The sequence below is a fragment of the Accipiter gentilis genome, chromosome 32 (assembly GCF_929443795.1).
Source record: "Accipiter gentilis chromosome 32, bAccGen1.1, whole genome shotgun sequence".
Classification (NCBI taxonomy): Eukaryota; Metazoa; Chordata; class Aves; order Accipitriformes; family Accipitridae; genus Astur; species Astur gentilis.
Genome location: NC_064911.1, coordinates 7,407,441 through 7,429,801, shown reverse-complemented (window position 1 = coordinate 7,429,801; position 22,361 = coordinate 7,407,441). Strand labels below are relative to the sequence as shown.

The 22,361-nt window shown below is 40.2% G+C and overlaps 1 protein-coding gene across 2 annotated transcripts in view; it reads right to left on the bottom strand.

The window, feature by feature from the left end:
• SH3BGR (SH3 domain binding glutamate rich protein) overlaps positions 1–22,011 on the bottom strand; it is a 29,402-nt gene extending 7,391 nt beyond the window's left edge. For both annotated transcript variants that reach the window (XM_049835041.1, XM_049835042.1), the window contains exons 1-4: positions 21,814–22,011; positions 15,856–16,041; positions 9,297–9,377; positions 1,984–2,097 (exon numbers count right to left, since the gene is read on the bottom strand). In XM_049835041.1, the coding sequence (XP_049690998.1) occupies positions 1,984–2,097; positions 9,297–9,377; positions 15,856–16,041; positions 21,814–21,858 (426 nt within the window). In that variant the 5' untranslated portion in view covers positions 21,859–22,011. The remainder of the gene's footprint in view (positions 1–1,983; positions 2,098–9,296; positions 9,378–15,855; positions 16,042–21,813) is intronic.
• Positions 22,012–22,361: the final 350 nt, after the last annotated feature.

The following is a 22,361-nucleotide window of genomic DNA, read 5'->3' as shown; positions in this document are numbered from 1 at the left end:
GTCCTAGGTGTCATGGAAAGTGGGTGGTGGAACAGAGTGAAAAATGGGATTTGTGCATCCCTGGCAGAAGCCCCTCGTACCTTGCTGCCTGCAGTGGTGAGTATCCTCTCTAAAAAATGAGTGAGACAGGAATAGAAACAGTGCTTTTTTTCTTCCCCCAGCAGCTAACATACACCCAGCATGATGAAGGTGGGTATCAGAGTTGGACAATTTCAGGAAGACTTTCCTCCTTCTTATGTAAGACCATGTAAGAACATTTTGACACTGCCAAGACTATGCAGGTGAAAGGGGAGGATTTGTAAGACTAACTATATTTTATGCCCTCACAAGCACAGAAAAATCTGTTCAAACACACTGTCTTGCCTGGTGCTGTCTCCTCTGCCACTCCCCTCCCTGTAAAACTAAAGAATAATGTATTTTCCACTTACAGCTCCAATCCATTCTGTGAAAAATGGAGCAAGGTGCTTGTTGTATAGGAGTGGTATTGCATTATGTCATTACAAAACCTCTCATACACAGCTGCTTGACACATTTGCAGACATGTTCCAGCATTCTGTTCTCATTTGAGAAATATTAGACTGCCAGCCAGAATGGCAAGTAACCTAACCCAGTCAGGGGATGCACTGCAGTTTTATGCTGGGCTTCTCTTAAGGGCTGAGTAAAAAGGTATTTGATGGCATTCATGTGTTGGGTGAAATTCATAGAGACATGAAAAGTTCTTGGATACAATTTAAGGAGAAATTTCAGTTCCCACTGAGGACTGCCTCTCCTCACCTCCATTTTGAAATTTTAAATGGGACTTCCCAGTGCCTGCGACTTGCATGAGGCTGTGTGAAAGGTGCTTTTCCAGCCTAACAATGACCAATTCTGTCATTGTTATAAAGGACAATGGGGAAAGGCTTACAGAGAGGTGCTTCCTCTGGAAAAACATAGCAGATAGATGGAAAAAAAGCAATACACATTTGTTTTGCTCCTTAGTGAAAGAGATGATCCATTTATGACAGATATTCCACTGGGACCATCTGATCTCCAAACCACAAAAAAAAAAATCCAACAAGTGTAAGTGCTTGATGCAGCAGTAGGCCTGCATCTTTGGGAAGAGAGTCACCTGACACTGCAACATCAAAATAAACCCATCCTTAAATGTCAAATTGTCAGAGCAGCAGGAAGAATAAAAGCAGCTGGATCCCTATCTCCAGACCCAAGATCTATTTCTGCCTAGTCTTTACTGGGTCTAGAACTTGGCCAGTAACATAAGCACCCCACTGAGGAAGACACCGGAACACAACAGAATGGTCTCTTTTTGCGGGATGCACCTACATTTCAACAAGTACTTTATTGATGTTAGCTAACTGCAGGATATTATACTAGGGAATTGAAGGAACTCATATGTTTGCTTCCAAGAACATTTAGCACTGCAGTTTGAGATCTGTCCATGTGACTGTAATACCAGACCATGATGCAGGCAGAAAGGATAACAATGGTCTCCATTTCTGCATGGCCCACGGGTTTCTTCACGGCCTGGAGAAGACACTGTCAGATCTGGCTCGCTGCAACAGCAGTCAATGCTGGTACATGACAACAAACATTAACAACTAGATTTACGAGCAGTGCAGATGCTGGCCATTGATAGCCGCAAATTTTTCCACACAGATAGGACTCAAATGTCTAGTCCTAAATTATTCTTCATAACTAGAATCTGGTTTCAAACGAGCATTAAAAAAGAAAGCTTATGGTAACAAGTGGTAAAAGGAAACTGTTGAAGACAACTGCTGTTATTCAAGATTCAGAGCAAAGTTCCCTGGAGTTTTATCTAGGTGTCATATCACCATGATGTCAAAGAAAATGCATCCAAAAGACAAGCAGGACCATGCTGCAGTCAGCCTTCCCACCATGAAGCACACTAGGAGGGCCTGTATGTTTATGTTCCATGTGCTTAGTACGTAAAATCCTCCTATCATGAAGGGAAAAAGGAAAAATTACCTGTTGATCTTCTGAAGGTGGCTGAGCAGACTGAGACTCTTCATGAGCCCCTTCATCTGCCTTGTCTTCTGTGTGTGCCTCCGTTTCGTCCGTGGCATCAGACTTTTCAGTCTCCTGGCAGCAAAGGAGAAGTCATTGTTAGTTTCAGGGCACATAACCAACACTTCATTTCTATAAAACTCTTGACTTTACAGTTTGGGGAAGTGTTTTTCTAATTTGCTTCAGTACTCAAATGAAAATACACCCTTTTGGACATTTTCCTGTGAAAGGAACACTTGTTGGCGTGTTGATCTGTTGGTAAAGGCATGGAGTTTGTGTAGGGAAAACGTTAATTCAGGCACTTATTCCTCTTCAGAGCATAGTAGATTCTCTAGCTTTTCTATGGAAAGTTTAATGGAAACCGATGCTCATCCTGATAGCACATTCTAGTTTCAGAAAAAAAAGCTTTTTTCACCAGCATGCATCCCAATTGAACTTCATCAAGAGGCTACAGAAAAACAGAAGTAATAAAGGATTTCATATACAATCTCTTAATTTTCTTGTTTAAAATCATCAGGAAACTGTTCCGCATTTCACACACCCATCTATCAAATCTATTCTAGCACCATGAACAAGCACCTTCTATAAGGCTCTTAGTTTAAGTCCTATTGTACTTTCAGCTAGGTAGCTGTGAAAGGTCACAGTGAATCACGCACTGTGTCAGATAAAAGGAGACCTGAATGGCCTCAAGTGGAACAACAGAAAATAGGATGAAATGCAATAGCATGAAGTGCAAAGTCGTATCACTTGGGACAGGTAGCTCTGGGAGAGAGATTAGAAACAGATGTTTCTACTGCACTTTGGGAGCTCGTTAGTTGTTGATCATCAAAGAAGAAAAAGATGGATGTATTTAAATAATCACAGAATAACTGAGCCATGAATGTGATGCGACAGTGAAAGAGGTAATAAATGTGATCCTCAGATGTATGAGGTGGAGCTGAAAGCAAATATTAATGTCATTGGGTAAGGCCAAGGCAAAACCTTCTCTGGATCGCTCTGTACTGTTCCAGTCACTCAGGCTCAAGAAAGAGAAATTCAGACTGGAACAGGTGCAGAGCAGGGCTACAGGAATATTTGAGGGAGTGGAGAGCCTGTCTTATGAAAGGGTGACAAAAAAAGCTTCATTACTTTAATCTGTTGAAAGTAATGCTGTGAGGGAATACGACGGGTCTCTAAAAATAGATCAGAGTAAACACCAGGGAGGGATAGGATAAGGAGAGCACTGAAGTAGATGCAAAATGAGAACAAAACAGCTGTGAATAAAAATTTTAATCATCAGCAGTGTGAAATTTTAGAAGGGCTTTCTAAGGGAGAAGCGGAGGCAAAGTATCTAATTCATTAAAAGGGAATTTGACCACTTTTGAGAGGTGTTATCTGGCGTGGTTGCCTCCAGCAACAGAGAATTGGGCTCAGGGGTGTTCCTGTCCTGTGTCATCCTAAGTCCTACATGCTTTTGGCAGAGCAGCATGTCCCTGACAGAAGACGAGCTTCTTTCTCACCCCTGTGACCAAGCCCTTACAACTCATCCATGTGGTCCGTTTGGATTTTTCTGCTTTTCCATAATTTCATTTGTCTCTACAGTTAAGCAAAAGCCCCCACTCAAGATCCCCTGTCCTTTAAGCTTCACAAGTCTTCCTCCAGTGTCCTCATTATGTATGATTTCTTCAGCCAGTGTACTTAGCCTGCAGAAGCGTGACACTAGCATAGCTATCTGGTTTTTAGCCCCAGAGCAGACCTGGGTGAGCGCTGACTTAGGGATCTTTGTCCCGTCCTGTGGTGTGCAATATAAGATATGTCCTCCTGCTGAGATGCTCTGCTGGATGGGGACAAAAAGTATAGAAAGAAGGTTAGGAATGTTTGGAAGCAGATACCATGACAGAGTGGAGAGGGACAAAATACTTCTTCAGTTTTATCCTTTTCCTGAAACTTCACCGTCTGTAAGATTTGGTGCCCTTCTGGCAATTTCCACCTGAATCGTGGAAAATATGTTTTATGTGTAAGGAGCTTGCAATGAAAAGAGAGTAGGCACATAGGCTCATAGTTCCCCTTCCTCTCTGCAGAGCAAAACAGCAGCAGCAAAACGCCCTGTCAATCAGCAGCAAGCGTTGCCCTCCCTGCAGTCCTTCCCAGCACTGCGCTGCCCCTGCCCTCCTGGCAGAAAAAGCCTTTCCAGGGCTGCACGGTGAACTGGAGCAGGAGGCTGATCAAGATTAAAGCTTTAAAAAGAAAAACATTTCTATCATCTCACACGATTTACACACTCCATTACGCAGCTGCATGAATGTTTCTGCCAGCGTGTGGGGGATGCCTGGGGAGAGGAATGAGCAGCTGGGAGTAAGCAGGAGGAGCCAGAGGAAGGAGGAAGGAGAAAAGACTACTTCTTTTTCTGGCAATTTTGTCTCATTTCAAGTACACATAAAACTCCGGGCTCACTGCATTCTGATCCTGGTGGCATTGTTATTAAAAACAGATCTACAGAGTCATTTGTTTGGCTTGATTTATCTTTTACTTTTCCCCCACAAGCTAAGGAAATATTTGAAGATTAAAATACGTAGTAACACAGACGTATATTGAAATTCTCTTGTGTAACATTGTGTTAATACATTGTTTTCTTAAGCAAATCATAACTTCCTTACAGATACTTTCTTTGTAGCAGTTCCTAAAATGAAAAGGATAGTGTTAATGAAAACTAAATTGGTTAGATATTTATTTTCAGCATGCATATTAACATTTCATTTTAAAATCTATGTACTCAATATTTTTGGCAGATACATAAAATACATAAAAACTGAAGATGGCATTCTAATTAAAGTGAACTTATTGTATAGAACTATCTCAGATGAATCATATACTTACTCAGAGCACGAGGCAATAAAAAGTTGTAGTTGAAAGAACTAAGAACTCTAGAAGCAGCGTGTTATCAGCCAGAACACACACGCACGCACACACACATACAGAGTTCTTTTTAATTATACGGAGAACTGTGTTGTTTGGAATATCATCATTATACTAGCTCTCCATAAAAACACGAAATTTAATTTTTAACTAATTTAAAATGAAATACCATTTACAAAGATTGGCTGACAGGTCATTTTCTCTTTAAATAAAATGTACATACTGTAAATTTGTAATTCAAAACAGTCTTAGTAGAAGTCTTCTTCAACTAAAAGACTAAAGCTCAAGCATCTATGGATTTTGGGATATCAAGATTATGGATATTAAGACCAAGAATACTAAGATTAAGGATTTAAGTATATACAAGATTTAAAAACAGACCCTCAGCTCAAGTAAATCAGCTTCACTGAGTTCACAGAGCAATTGCAAACCTAAATGATCTTGCTACAATCTACTGCCTCTCTGGACTTCTGGGAAGCAGAAGCAGTATTCCAGAGCAGTTAACAAATTTCTCTAAAATTCTGATTGTCCTTGAAAATAAAAAGCAATTAATTACCTGCATTCAAACCTTGCTAAAATACTCAGAAGGTGTAGTAATACAGCATACTGTTCGTCATCTTAGTTTAAGTAATAAGAAACTCATTGAGAAAACAATTCACCTGTGCCAGTTTAGAAACCAAGCAGTGCAACTGGAGCTTGTAATGGGCTGTTCACACATAACCAATATTTCAGAGCATTTTCAAGAATATTGAGAACTGTCTCAGACTAAGCATAAAAGTGATGGGGCCTTTGAAAAGAAACATACCCAACTTTGGGGGCAGTTGAGACTGACACACCCGACCCTAGACATACAAACTACATTGATTATAGCTCAAATGTACACACACATACTATTGGCACATCAGTGTTCATGCCACTAATCCAAGATTAAATGGGATCATTCAGAAATCCATCACTAACTTGAGTGATCTTTGGGTCAGGCATAAAGCACAGCTGTCCGCTAAATCCCAGCCTGCCATCAAACATGTTTAGAAGCTAGAAGTATTCTAGACCAGGTATTCCTTCAAGTGAGAAGGTATTTCATATTAACAGACTAGAGAACTTATTAACACAAACACTTTGCCTGCTTCTTCTCTTAGGCACATAAAACTGTGCTACTCATCCCTGTTAAATGATGCTTTAGAAAACAGTGTCATGGGGAGGCAACAAGAAGAGAGGATGATGTGAGCTAATTGACCCTTTCTGAAGTACCAAAAATATTTATTGGTTTCCTGCAATGTCACTGAGTTTTATGACCACATAGCACCCTTTAAGGATAAAAAAATGTACTTGGTATAGAGGGAAAAAAGTGTGAAGATCTTTGCCTGACTCTCACAGTGGTCTAAGCAAACCATTAGCATTTAGAGCTTCAGCCTTTCCACCAAGATCTGCAGAAGTTTACACATGCCATCCAGGCATCTAAATAATTCATTGTATTGGATCTGGAAACACGGTGATGGACACAGCAACTGGCCATTTGTACAGTGGTACCTGACCAGAACCCTTAGCAGAAATCTGAACAGGGCTGGCTGCAGAGAGGGGTAGGCGTCTACTCAGGGAGCTGCCCCGCAGCCTGTTCTCCAGCCAGTCTGGTTGACTTTGATGTTGATTTGCTATTTCCTACTGAAATAATTACAGCTTTTTTGTAAGTAAGAGGATACTTAAATAAATGTGTAAAGACTACGTTGCTTGTGCGCTGCAGGTCTGAGAAGGGTTGTCTTTGTATCTGTGTGTATTCAGAGCTTCTTCACATGTGTCTCAGAGTCAATCTGCACCTTGCTGACAACTTTGATTTGTCCTAGACATATCAGACTCACCCTGTAAATGTAGATCAGCTTGCACATTAGGGTCTGGCACCACCAGAGCTCCAATACCTAGCAGTAACAGTTCAATGTAAACACTCAACGAGTAGGTCTGGTGACAAGTTGTAGCCACCTGACCCAGAGAGAAGTCAGGGCTGCAAAAATGAGAAATTGCAGAACTGAAACATGTATTTTGCACTCAGCAGGCTGACGTGGCAATGCATTTAACTACAAGTGTTTTGTTGGGAAGTTATAATTTGTTGAGGGAGTAGCAAAAAGTTCCCTGCTTGCTCTAGACAATAGACTCAAAACAGTCCTGGGTCAGGATCCTAGTGGACAGTGCTGTGAAACAGCATCATGGTCATTAAAGAGCTTCTCTACTGCTGATGCAATATGAGACAAAAGATGGATGCAAAAGGAAAGAGACTCTTCTGAGGCATGAGTATAAAACATGTATCAGCTTCATATTAACATTTTAATGTCTCAGTGGGGTAAAAAACCCCAGAAAGCAAATACTTACTGACTGTTTTGTGGTGTTTCTGTGCTTTATAGTTTGCTTCTTTTATAAATTATCACCATATTCCAGAAAAAAAAAAAAAAAATTATTTAAGAAGGGATTAGTAGGAAACCCTGTCATATGTGTCATCATCACCATCTCTTCCACACCTGACTTATTATTCCAGATTCAGGCTGCGGGAAATCAGTGTCACGATCCATTCATTGTACTTCATGCTAAGGTTGAATTGACAGCCTAATGAAAGGAAAGCAGAAGCAGTGCAGCAAGGTTATTTGTATGACAAAGCACAGCCAGACTGTCATGCAGTGAAGCTGCTGAGAAACACTTCTGCAATAAATGGTAAACCACTTGTATATGTCTCTCTCAAATTCAGGAACAGATTCTAAAAGGGAGACAATGTAAATATACTTCCACTCTTTACATGGATTTTTTTAAAAACACTCTCACTTATTTCCACTTTCTGAACTGAAACAATTGCCACCACCACCAATGCAGCAGTTAATCAGCATAAACCATAATTGGTTCCTACCAATAGCACTAACATTAATCTGCCCAGCAGAATGTACTGAACATGTTATTTTCAACATTTACAAAGTTGTCACAAAGTAGAAACTGTAATAGCCTCTGCTGACAGCTGGGAGTGAATGAATTCTAAAAAATTGTTACTTTCCTTCATAGACAAGCTATCTAACAGAAGCTTGCATGAAGGAGCAGATAATATATGAAGTGGGAAGATGGAAAAATGCAATTTTCTTTATCTCAATGATTCTCCACATATCTTTTATAATAATTATAATATGTAATACCTGCAGTCCTTTAAGCCTTTCATGGCTTTGTGGATGTTAATTAAATGAATTCTCACAAGACCCTTGTGAGGTAGGCAAGTAATTTTTATATCCCTTGGTGGGAGATGGCGCAGCTAAAGCAGAAAGTTTAAATCACTTGCTCCTTATCACTCAGGGACTCAGCGTCAAAGACATTTATAGCAACTGTGGCTCTCCCCTGGGTATCTCTTCATCTGTAGCTGTCAAAGCACTTAGCAGAGGCTCCTTTTTCTCTCTGCTTTTACAGAGGAGGAAAACCAGGGACATTTACAACAGCGTTTCACTCAGAGTTGCTACACAGTTGGCAGCAGAGTTGGACCAGAAGGCAGATCTCATGCGCCAGGGCAGTTCTTCAGCCAGGTCACCACAATGCAGCAGAGTCCTCCTATCACTCTGGCTCATCACTCTCTCGATTCATTTCTTTTGTTGAATCACCCATGTTAAAGATGGCAACATTAGATTGTCATCTAACATGATCTCAGGGTAAGAAAGCTGTAATGCTCTCAGTTATAAAACTTCTAATTAGAAGAAGACTCTGTTAAAGATAAAACACATTGTTTTCTGTAAAATGAAGAAAAAGAAAAAAAGAAAAAAATAATAATAAAAAAATCTTTTTCTTTTGCCATATATATATTAGAACATTGTCAAAATACAGTGGACGGAGGACAATGGGTAGACTTGCCAAAGGGATTTTGTGAAGTCCTGAGTGAGACTTTAAGTTACTTCCTCAAGGCAGAGGGTGCAAACCCCATAGTGCCAGTCTTCATGTACACACAGAGGATGGAACAGATTCATACCCCAGCTCCTCTGCTGGTGGCCAGTACAAACCCTGTTTCCCTAAGGTTTGATGCAGTCAGATGGAAGGTTTCTTGTAAATAACACAACCTATAAATTGCATTAGGAAATTCTGCATTGTTTAAAAATGGAACATGATAAAATCCTGCCTTGTGACAACAATAACAACAAAAAAATCATCAGCTGGAGGCATGGTAACAAGCCTGCAGTAAAAGAAGGGGAGAAGTATTTTCTAATATTTACTGAAGCAGCCACTTTTTTCTCCCTTAAGAACACTTTGCTGCACCAGCACCTAATGTAATGCTTGTCACTGCCCCTTATTTGATATGCTGAGTCACTGTCTATCTTCAACCTTTATTAAAATCAAATAAATGTCCCCCACAGAAGTAGAGCAGTGCATACCTTTGTGCCTGGAGGAGGAGCAAGACCCAGGAACGAATAAATAATATTTTCTTCTTTAGCAGAGAAAAAGGATTCAAAATCCTAAAAAAAGGAACAAACAACAGAGAATTGGTAACAAAAATCAAACAAAAAGCACAGGAGGAAGACACTAGCCCAAGCAAATCTTTCTTATATTGATAAGAATGACTATGCATTTGTACAAGTGCCTACATTATATAAACCCCAGGAAGAAAACTCAGATAAAGGAAGTTTCATACTGGCTGGCAAAATGATCAAATGGGCAAATCTCTTCAGAGATTTACACTTTAATTATATCACATCTATGTCAGAATCAGATAAAATTAAGCATCTCATTTTAATGTGCCTCAGCTGTATACACCAAAGCAAAGTTATTCCCCTTTAAATGTTAAAAAATAAAATTTGCTGTGAATAAGAACACAAAATAGGCCTTCAAAACCCTGGACAGCTTTATGGCAAATAAAAGGCAACAGTCAACATAACAGCACAAGTGAAATGATAATAATGAAACTGTTTATTTTAAAGAAAAGCATTCTGGTTAGAAAATGCAGTTACTTTTCAGCCAAACTTGCCAAAGGACTGTGTTGTTCCCTCTGACATATATGGACCAGCCAAAATGTCTTGTCCACTTGTGAATTGAAGTTATAAATCATTATGTTAAATGCCTGTTTTCTCTTCAGTGCTAATATAACTGAAAAGACTTGAGGGATGGCTCCTATCCTACCATCTAGAACTTCCATGGCCTTTACTATATTCACCTGTACAACTTTCCTATCAATTAAGGAAGGTCTGCTATCGCTGGTTTGTTACTGGGGAGTTCATGGCTCACATCTTACACAGGTAAAAATCAACATGTATTTAACATCGCAGCAGAAACTCTGGTCATAAGTGACTGGCCCACAATTACATGGCAGCTCTGTGTAGGACAGGGGACTGAACGCATGTCTGCCGAGTCCTAGACTACTGCCTTGACTACGTTATCATCCTCCTTCTCATCCCAAATAACTCCAAAACTAGAAACCTGTAAATAATAAGGTGCTGAGTCATCCTTGAGACTTGTTTGTAAAGATGGGTTAGGACCTGAGTTGTTTTATTGGACTGTTTTAGCATTTCTAGAGAATGAATTATTGGCCAAGGGTAATGCTAGGGAAAGGCTGGAGTGGATGGTTTAGAAGACACCTTAATATCAACAAGAATGGAACCAATGACATTTCAGTCCAGTTTGAAAGAGGTAACATAGCTTAACAGACAGGATAAACGACTGCCTCTTTCACTGATTTACCTAAGAGACAGATTGGCTTTCACACAGACCTAGCTACAGGCAATGGGAACTGTCCAGTCTGGGAGAAGCCCCAGAGCACATTTTGCCCTGACCAGGCAGAATACCTGCTGCTGTTCCAGGCCACCCATTTCTCAAACCATGTCTTTGTTGTTTTCATGTTGCTGTGGGGTTCTCCTTCTTATCTAACCCAGGTCCACCCTAAGTATTTAAAAAAGCCAGTGTCTGAAGTCTAACCTATAAACTTAGGAGCAATACAGCAAACAAGAACACAAGGATTTTCTGCAATTCAAAGGGCTGGAATTTGACATGGGCCTTTGTCAGGCCATACAAACACAGGAAACTTGTGTCCTCCTGCATACCAAATACTCATAAAACAGCCTAAGCAAACTATGGCACAACATGTCAATAGCTGGGAAACAAAGAGAAGACTATGACAAGGAATGGCCATGAAGTGGCCTTGGTATTTTATACGTCTTGTTGTTAGTTTCTCCCCAGAGAACCACGACAGAAAAGCAGCAGATTGTAAGTGTACTAAAAATCTCCGGAGACACACAGCCTTGTAGATAACCAGACCTGAGAGCACAGGCAGGTAGTGTGAATGACCAGATTAACCCCTTATCAGAAGAGGATACAACCTTCTATCATATCAGGTACTCCTTGGCAACTGGTAGTGTACAATGACATCCCACAGTAAATGCGGTATCTCACAGTAAATGGAAGGTCACTTACCTTGCTTACACTGAGAAGCAAGCTATAATGTATTTAGCATGGGGTAAAAGCATGACTACAGTGACCATGGAATAGTTTTTCTATTGTATATTTGCACTCTTACTTTCTTAATGGTGACTTGTTCACATCTCCATTCACTGAAGGACCAAAGATAACTGTTCCCAAGGCAGGCAGTAAGAAAAATGAGCAGTAACAATTTATTTCAGGTATGCAAAAATATTATACCTGTATGAGAAGACGTAAATGGTCTAGGCAGAGGCTAATGGTGTCATTTGTCTTTGGAACTAGTCTTTGAAAAATACAGTGAAACATATTTTTAAAAAAATCAATGGGTTTTTCTTTATGATATGAGTGAAAATGCACATATACACTCTATGCTATCATCCTTTGTATGACCACCGTGGAAATGCCAGACAGCAAAACAGCAAACTCCAATTCGACATCAGTGGAAAGTTCTTCCCCACATGAGTGGTACGGCACCACGTCAGAGCACACAGAGAGGGCATGGAAACACCATCCTTGGAGACTTTTGAAACTCAGATGTCCAAAGCCCAAAGCTATATAAGCTAACTTTAAAGCTATCCTCACTTTGAGCTGCAGGCTGGACTGCAGACCTCCAGAGGTCCCTACGATTTCTGTATATTTGACTGTAGCAGCTATATGAAGCATGAAGTAAAAGTCTTACCTAATAATTCAGAGATTCTTTAAAAAAATATGTACATGGGTAGTTTATTCTGTGGATTTCAGTTTACAAAGGAAAGCATAGATTTCAGTTTACAGAGAAAACCAGAAGTTTATATTCCATTTCTTTGCTAGTTTTCTAGGGCTTTTTGTTAAGAAAAACAAAGACAAGAGCAACAGAGTGCTCAATATATTTAGAAAGTGACACAGATGCAGATGTCTGTCTAGACATGAGCAAAGAAGCAGCTTAAGAAAAAGATCAAATAAGATCATAATTGCCAACACTGACGGATTAGAATGGATACTTGAAATTGGTGCTATAGCCAGGCATACAAAATGAATCAATTTCTAATCTGTTTCTTTAAGTGGCAATACCAAAGATCTGAAAGAAAAATAAGATTCAAGCTATTTATAAGTAAGTCTTAAGCTTCTCTAACCTCATGGAAAAGCTGGTCACAGTGTATTTCCATAAAGGCATTCACAAGAAACCTCCATTTTACTGTACAATTTAGGAAGTGAAGCAGCTCTTCAGCATCAGCCAGAAGATGCAGATACTTTTACGAATCAGCAGAAAAGGAGATTAGCAACAGGACTGCATTTACTTGCTCATTATGTGAGTCTGTTAGAGCATGAAAAGGAAGCTGCCTCACCAGTCCCCAGAATCCCCTCTTCCCTTACCTCCACGCCCAAAATTTCACTGAACTGCAGACGAAGGGATTGGAGAAGATCTCAGAGGACCATTTCTCCAAGGTAGGAACCACTACGCTATTCCTGATAGGTGTTTCTCCCATCCATTGGTAATGACCTTTAATTAGATAATGAGACTATCTCCTGAAAACTACATATTTTTTTCTAATGTCTGACTTAAAGTTTCTTTGCTGCATTTTTTGCTCATTATATCTTGTCCCACCTCCAAGTGGGTGTGGAGCAGTCATATTTTACAAAATCCTGGAACCACAGGATGGTTGGTGGTGAGAGGTGGAAAGACACCTCAGTGGACCATCTAGTCCAACCTCCTGCTCAAAGCAGGGTCAATACTGAATTCAGACCAATAATTAATTCCTTTTTGCTGCAGCCCTTAAAATATTTGAAGGTTGTCATGTCTCTCTCCAAATCCCTCTTTCTCAGGGTGAGGAAGGAAATCTTTTCTCCTGAATTTTCATCTCCCAAGGCCAGTGGTCCCAGGCAAGCATGCTGCTAAAGCATATACACATGCACATGTGTGAATGGGACCAAAACATACAGGACAACCAATAGGAAGAGAAGTGAGGGAAAAGAGTGATCTCAGAAAGGAGAATGATGAGTAATGAAGTGTAACAAGTTTGACCTAAAACCAAAGGACTATCTGGGAATGAAGAAAGGAAAAAATCAGTAGGAAGGAGAAAGATAAAATGTCTTACAAAAAAATAGGTGTAAAGAGCTTGACTTGTTTAGCATAGCAAAATGAAGATTAACAGAGGATATGATTCCCATTTAAAAATACATTGAGCTAGAGCTGTTTAAGCTAAAGGGTGATTTTGGCATACCAGGAAATGGGTATAAAGTAGCTTCATTTACCCAGGCTACAAATTTGAAGGTTTCTAGATGCCACAAGTTTGAGGCCCTTGAAGACTGTACTAATAAGAGCAACATATTTTAAAGGCATTTTCATGAATTCAGGACACTGGATTGGAGTCCATGACTCAGACAGAACTTTGCAATTTGCAGCCCTATTTTTAATAAAGCAGCTGAGGGCAAAGGAAGTGGTACACAGGGGAAGAGTTAAGATATACCATGTAAACTTTAAACAGCATAAAACAGTTCTGGATTTCAGAATGATGGGTCTGTTGGACCTGCACAGATTATGCAGGGAAGTAGAATGCAAATCCCCAGCTTTATACTGTAGACATGTTGCAGAAGACATCATGTCACTTGGAGGGATTTTGCACCAGTCTGCCAGTCTCTGGCCATGTTCTCAACTAGCCCACATAATCCCACTTCACACTCACTGTGCAGTTCCCTTAAGGCACCTTCCCCTGAGGAGAAGGATAAGGCTCATGTACTGATATGGATCTCCTTAACTTATTTATTTTGAAATAATGATGCTATAAATTAATCTTTGTTATGCACCTACTGGGATCGTTAGCTATGAGCTCTGAGAGCTGGGTACATTAGAACTCCGGAGACTTTTAGACTAATTGTAAATTTGATTTACTTTTTAAATCAGTAGCTGCAACCCCTTTCCACATGGAGATGCCTTTGCAAAGGACTCTGTCTTAACTTAAATTTATTTCAAGATGTAGATTATCTGGCTTCCTGAAATAGCTTCAGACATGGAGTTAAAACAGTATATTTATCATTTACTGGCAAGGCTGACCAGCTGAAACATTTTGTAAGGCAATTACTCTTTAATTCACCATATAACCTCTCCAGGGAATATCAGAAATATTTATTGCAACATTGGCTGCCACAAAATCCAGAGTAAGATATATCAAATTATACCTTTTATTTGTGCAGACTGGATGTTGAAATGCACATGAACTCTAACCTACCAAGTTCTCTTTTAAGATTCCTGTGAGAAAATGAGGAAACAATTGCACTCCATTATTCATACTAGCAATTTTTGTTCTGAGAGCACTGAAGTTAATTCTGAAAACTTAGTGGCATGTAAATCCCTTCTGTCTCAAAACAACCTTTGCAGTAGTTCACACTGGATTTGTGGAGTAACTTAAAACTGGGCTCACTATGTGATCTGCGTTTCAGAGTACTTTGCAAGTTCATTTCAGCGATCATATCAGCGTACTTTCCAGACTGTATTTCCATCCAGACTATAAGAAAAAAACTGTCTCAGATATCTCTTTTGATTCATGATTCTAATATTCATGCTGATACAGTATGAGCTATCACTGATTTGAACAAACTCTCTCAAGAGAAATAACCTTTTACAAGCATATATGAAAATGTGAAAGCATCTGATGAGTGTTACAATTTCTGTTATGAAGAGTTGGATATTTATTGAATAACCAATATAATTTCAATAATTCAAACCACATACTAGAAATATTCCAGTCAACTATAATTCCTATTTATTTGTATAATATAATGGAAAAGAAAGATTCCTGTCCACAACCCCTGGTGCCTCAGACATCTGCTTGACTTCCTAGCAACCCAGATGAGTCTGTGTCAAACAAACAGAATACCAACACTCACCACGCAAAATTAACTGAAAGTTCAAGAAGCAAAGGGCAATACAGCTAGAGACAGCAGATCAGCCTTGCTATGAACGCCACTAGTCTTGAGTAGCTCGGTATTGTCAAACTACATAAATGGGCATTTACTACTCCAGGGGCAGCTGAGCTGTCCTCATAATCTACGTTTGGTTATCCGGAGGTATTGTGTGAAGAAGCCATAGTATCACCTAGACAGTACTGCCTTTGGTTTTCAGGAGCTGACGTGAGAGTGTGGGCAGAGAGCCAAAAGCAGGACAACTTGTGAGTGAGCTACACAGCAGGAGGGAGGAGAGTGTGAGAGGAAAACACAGAGCTCCTCGCAGGTGGGAAACTCCATGCCTTGCAGTGAGCTCTGGGTCCTGCATAGGCTCTGGGTCTGCGGGGGATAATCCATACAGTCTGTTAAGCAGAGTTTCTCTAGTCAGTTTTCCTTCCGTGTGTATTTTTCTGTTAAAAAGGAGTAATCTTTTGTTTCATTGCTTTTCTGTGCCTAAAAAAATGCTTTCTAAGAATTGTTCTTTCAACGTGAATCTCAAATTTTCTTAAGGAGTTTGTTTGATGCTTCCTACTAATGGAAAAGAGTCACCTTCTCTGAAAGAAGACTCTCTGAAGGTATTTAAATTTCCAAACGGTTTCTTACCCCACAGTACCGCTCCTCGTTGAAGATCTGTGGAGGGAGAGGAATTCCATTCTGAGGCTTTTTTTCACCTGGGACATTCTCTCTCATCCATTTCCTGTTGTCCTCATCACCTGCTATGTCCATTTGCTGAAAGTCAATCTTGTTGGCCTCTAAAAAGCCAACTACTTCTTGCTGTTTCTTTTTGATCTGGTTAGGAAAGAGGAAAACAAAATTCCTTCTTTAAAAAGAAAATCGTTTTCTAAAAGCAATTGCTATTACAAGCAGAACTAATGCAAGTTATGTCAAGTTGGAGCCACTGCTCCAGTAGCCCCCAAACTTTTTGGAGCTGAGATTCAACACTGCTTCTCAGCACCCAGAGCACTGCCATTACTTCCCCCTGCCTCCCCCCAGCTTCTTTCTTTCCTCCCTGGAAGCAGTCATACCTCCATCTAAGAAATGAGGCTCAGCAGGGAGCCTCCTACTCTGTTCCCAGATCTATGAGTGTGGTCTACAAATACCTAAACTAATCCTGCCTAAAGTCAGCACAGGTCTGAGAATGTACATATTCTCCTCAACATGTAACAGTCTCCTTTTTCCTACTCATTACATATGACATTTAGCTTTCCGTGAGCCACATGTTTTTCTCTGTCCCTGTTCTTTAATGCTGGGCATAATTAAATACGAGTGAAAGCTCAATGAAAATCCAGTACAGCTTAACTCCTGTGCTTGAATATTTCCCACATTACAGAATGATGTTCCAGTTGGACCATGAAGAATATATTACATACAAATAAAGCATGTCATACACAGCTTCTGTGCCACCTAAAATTCAGTCACGGCCCTTATTGCCCTTGATACTAGTTCTGTACAGACCTAGGATGCAAGCGTCAACCTTATAACCTATCCATTTACTTTGAAGTTGTAATACTCACTATACTTCTCTACTAAAGGAATGCTACTCATAAGCAACATTTAAAGAAATATATGTCTAACTTGTCTAAGAGCTGCAAGGTCAAACTTTAGCCCTACAAATACTGCAGCATTTGAAGTAAGCACTGTTTGGACTGATCTATACAAATTCTCTCAAGCTGCTCTTTGGTCACAGACAGCTGAATTACTATCTAGCACAATCACGTTCCAGACATGACTCTCTTCTCCCAGTCAAGCTACTCCATGCAGCAAGTTAGTGTCTTATATAGACAGTAGCTAGAACGATGTATCAAGGTAATTTTTACAAATGAGCCATCATATGATTTGAAACCATGTCTTTCACAAGTCAGACATCTGAACAACTGAATTTAAAGTGACACCAAACTAGTGTAAATCAGTCTGAGACAGACAATGAGATGAGAAATAATTAATGATTATGTATTTCTATAATCTAATAAACCTGAAAAGCTGAAGTGGAGTGATAGCCTATTATATTGGAAGAATGAATTTTCATGATTGAGGATAAAATTTCTTTTTTCTTGTTTAAATAAGGAAGTACCTATCTATACAGCTATGCTTGCTTATAAAAAATAACAAACATAAAATGCTGTACATTTTTATGACAACAACAGAAGTTTATGGTGAGCTAAAAAAAGTATATCACTTTGAATGGAAACACTAATCCAAAGCGTTCAAAAGCCATGCAGTTGGCAGATCTCAAAAGTGCTTATTTACATTCTTATTTTCCCTTTTTAAACAGAGGCCATGTTCGTAATGGCTATTTAGCTGCACAGTTATTTGCAGAACACGTTCAGGTGACAGAAAGGATTACTTGAAGGACACTTCACTGGAGGAAGTGGCAGGATAATATTTGCATAAATGGTTAATAAAATCTGCATGAGCCAGTACTAAGAGTTTCACCACATGCTCTGAAAGCCAGTGCACTGAAGTGCTGTCAGCTGCAATTTCAGCGTCAGCTTGTCTCTTTGGACACAGGCACTGAAGCAGATATGGCTTCGGGAATAGCTAGTGTCCTGGACAGATAGTGCCTGTGAGGAGATAATGGAAACTGAGCTATAGATTCTGTGCTCCCTTGCTTTTAGAATTAAACCTGGATAAACAATTTTTCTTCAGCTTGAGTTTCATAATACACAGGACGCTCAGCCAGCACCAGCACAGAAAGCAAAAATTAGGAGAGGGTTGCGTGAAAAATGAAAGTTGAGGAAAAATAAAAAGTTACATGCAATTCTGCCTGCATAAGGAAAAGGGAAGATGTTTCTCATTATGATAACAACAATAAACTATGCAGAAGATGTACTATGTCTTAAGGCTTACAATTACTAGGGTTTAGGCAGAGCAGAAGACTTGGGAGATGCTATGTATGAAACCATAAAGCAAGCCTCTGCTGTGGCTGGCACTAGGTAGCTGGGCAACCGAAAGAATCTCTCCAGCAAACAGCACTCAAGAGAGGGAATCTTCCAGGACGTAACAACACAGAGGACATGGAACGTTTTTCCCAGAATGGATGAGCTTGCAGGAGCCTGTTTGTGCCCTCACTTGTGTCTGGTGGCATGGGAAGAATTCGGATTACTTGGGCATAGATTCCTTGGGAAGTGGTGGTGAGCAGGATATTATTTCATCAGTGTCATTTTCCCTTTCAACAAAGCTTAAGTTCCACCATCCCTAGCTGCTGGTCCCTTAAAAGATGAAAAAACCTGTTTCAAATAAACATTATCTAGTTAGAGTGTAAGAGCTACACGTAATATTAGTTTCACCTGATGCATAATTAAATATTATCATCTATATCCTCACAATCCAGAGCATTCGGGTTGACCAACTGCCTATAGCAGAAGCACACAGTACATAGTCAACAACTTATAGTAAGAGGAACATTAATGTTGGTAGGCAGAGTTGCTGTAGCTTCTGGTTTTAACACCACATGGACAACATATTCCTGATAATTATTCTTATTTATCACACTCTAACTTCTGATTTGACTTGAAAGTGATTTGAAATTTGAGCTCAGGTTTATATATGGCTAAAATCAGTCACGGATGACAAACCCCTACCCTGTATTTTAGAGGACATAATTCAAATAGCCTGCATTTTCCTCAGTCTTTCTGAGACCTACAGATCTGAAGGTGGGCAAGTTCATAAAATGTCACCAGAAATGCTGGGAATAAAAGGATTTTGGAGGTGCCCTAACCGTGAGCAGCAGTAAGCAAGAATTTGGAAGACATCCTCTCTGTAAGACACAATCCCCCTTTCTCCCGTGATTCATGGTACTTTAGAACCTTGCAGGATATTACCCATTTCTAAAAACCTCTGTGGCTAGTAACAAAATTATTTTATTTTTTTATCGCTTGCTTCAAGCCAAGCATTTAGTACTGTTTAGCGCTATAAATAAGTGTCTCCACTTCTGCTTGCCTTAATGAATAGTTCAATATCAGCTAAGTGTGGAGAAGAAAGATAATAAAGCTAAAGTTATTTAAAATAAATTTCTGAATCATTGAGGGGAAAAACATGGACTGCAGATTTGCTCTAGGGCCACAGTGAATTATACCATCCAAGCAGCTGATCCAGAGCACCAGAATGTTACTGGGTTTATGGCATTCACTTTTAGGAAGTATTTATTAACATGATAACCCATTGCAATTAGTAGTAGTGTGACTGTGTAGTACATAGAGTAGAAACATTTTTCATTCTTTACCAATGATCCTCTGCTGATTTACACCATAGGACGTTTGGCCCATCTTATTTTGAAATTCAGAATGAACAGCATGCATTTGATCAGGATCAGACACATTGAAGAGAGCACAGTGCTACTAGGACAACTTAGACTTCCTATTTAAGCTCTTCAGGGATTAAATTCATTCTTCTGAGGAAAAGCTGTACAAGGCTGATACAAAATTTGTTTTTAATAGGATTTTAGTGATATATTGGGGTTTGTGCTGGCTTCTTGCACAAGCGAGTTTTATTTTACATATACCAAAACTCATTAAAGGTTCGTTGAAAGGATACCTTCCATCATTTTAATCAGCAAATGTGGAAAACTACTCCTGCTGAACATTGTGTTTACTTGGCATTGCAATTATGTATCAGTAATCTGAACACATGCTGCCTTCTGAGATTGCTACAGCTACACATATACCCAACACACCAGAAAAGAGGAAATACAGAGGCATATTGCAGTGTAAAGATGCCATACCCTTCCTTCCAGTATATGTCTGGGATCTCACTAACAGCTTTTGTGGGCTGCTAACATACAGTGAAGATGGCATTAATAAGCTTAAAACCTATTGCAGTTCACTGGCATTAGCTATCTTTCTTAGCAGTAATAAACCACAGTAGCAATGCTAAACAGCTCAAAATGGCTGGATAAAGCTTGCATGTTGCTCAGTGTTCCATGTAGCATAAACATCCCTTCACTGCAGTCCAAGAGGAAGGGAGTTAGTTATAGCTGCTAGCTGGGAGGAGATAAAAGGAATGTGTATAGCAGAGGAAAGATCTTGGTTCAGATAGTGTTAAATATACAATACACTTAGTTTTAATTGTGTAAGTGATCTCTGAATACCAGTGTTTATTCAAAGCTCTCATACGACTGCCTTGCTGAACTACAGCCCCAATCCTATAGGTGGAGTGGCAACAGTTTATGCCACGAGCAATACCTCAAGGCACATGAGGTGGTGATGTCCCCACCACACATACTGAATGTCCACACTGGGATTTCCGTCACGGTCACAAATTCCCACAGAAAATGGGTAAGTGGCAAAGGAGGTAGGGACAAGTCTTCTCTGGCCAACCAAAGGAGACCAAAAGAGGAGACCAAGCAGGAGTGGAAAGACTGCCAGTCCACAGCATATGGCAATTCATAAAGCCACTTGAGCAGTAACTGCTAGATTACAAATTACCAAACCTGCAGTTTCCAACCCTTTCTTCTTTTTTTCCCTTGCATCTGACATTTCTTATAAAAAAAGGAATGCTAAAATGTCAATAGTAAATTTAGTGTCAGGGTTAGCAATAGGCTGGTGAGACAAGCTGATAAAAGAACTGCAAACTTCATCAGCCGTATTCCAATTTGAATTTTTGTGAATGACCGCCAGTTCATTTTCTAAAGATGATGGCTCCATGAACAGGGGGTGCTTTTTAGAGCTTTTCAACTCTGGAAACTTCTTAAAGACACGGAGCTGGTGTCAGAGAGACAGAGACGTAGTTACAGCTATGTGCAAGCACCAGCCAGTTTGTTTAGCCATGTCACTGGGAATGAGTGACTGCCAAAGGAAAACTGCAATCTGAGCTCATCTGGGAACTGGATATAAAAGGAAACAGTCCTTTCCCGGTTCCCACCTCCCATGGACTTCCAGCCTCCCTACTATTCACATGCCCTTCCCTTCAGCTGATACACTATGCTGACAGCTACAGCAGTAGATCTCAATACCAAAAATCATCAGTATAGCATTTCAGGAGATAATCCCCCCCCTCCCCCCCCCCCCCCCCCCCCCCAAAAAAAAACCCAAACAAACCCAAGGAAAAACAAAACCAACAACAACAACAAACAGGGAAAGGGAGGGAGGTGGGAAAGAATTTTTTTCTGCATAACTTTATTCAGCTTATTTTGGCTCCAGGCTCTTCCTTAGACAGAGCTCCCATTTTGCAGGAGCAGTGTCCTAAAGTAAATTTTAAAAACAAATACATTAATTTCTAGTGTAAAAAATCTACCTTAGCTTTTGTGCAAATACAATATCCACTTTTTCCTTCTTCAGTGACTATATATTGCATGTACTTTTTCAAACAGAAGTAAATCTATTAAATGACAGATAATTTATATGTAAATGTTATAACTGTAGTAAAGCCTCACACGCAAGCAAGCTACATTACCAGGAATTCTCTACATCTTGAGCAGCTTTCAAGAATAAGGTGGTCAGTGCAGACTAGCAGAAATCCAGTGTTTTTTTCTCACATGCAAACTCAGGCTGTCCTGGCATCTTCCAGGCTAATTTACCAACCTGATCCCAGCAGAAAGAGGAGTATGTCAAATGAGACACCTACCGCTGTAGACCCCGAAGATGTGGCTACAAAGACTTTGATCACCATGTTGACAGTGATGAAAATGAATCAGCAGAGCACGCCTGCTATCCACAAGTCACTACAGTCCCAAGAGGAATCCAAGTGTTCGGCAGCTCCTGGGCTAACCCACGTCCTAAATGAATGCCCCCCTCCAGCAATCCAGCAGCTTTGGCCTCTCCCTCTCCCCGCGGTCCCAGGTTTTCCCACTCAATTGGCTCTTAGGTATTTTGGGACGAGGGGCCAGCAGAGGATTGGTTAGTAAGAAGAGCCAAAGCAAGGGTTTGCACCTGCCCCTGGCCTTATTGCATTAGATTGACAGGGTGGCAGTCCAAAAAAGGCAAAGGAGAGTAGTGCACCAATGAGACAGGGCTGGAGAAATATTTGGGAGAGGGGGAAGGGACAAGTGAGAAGGGACAAGAGACAGGGAGCTGGCAACTTAGCCCTGGGGGCGACCACAAAGCTGTGGGTAACGTTTAGTGTTGCATGGGCACTGCCACAGCTACCTCCTGCATAAAAGGGCTTGCACCCTC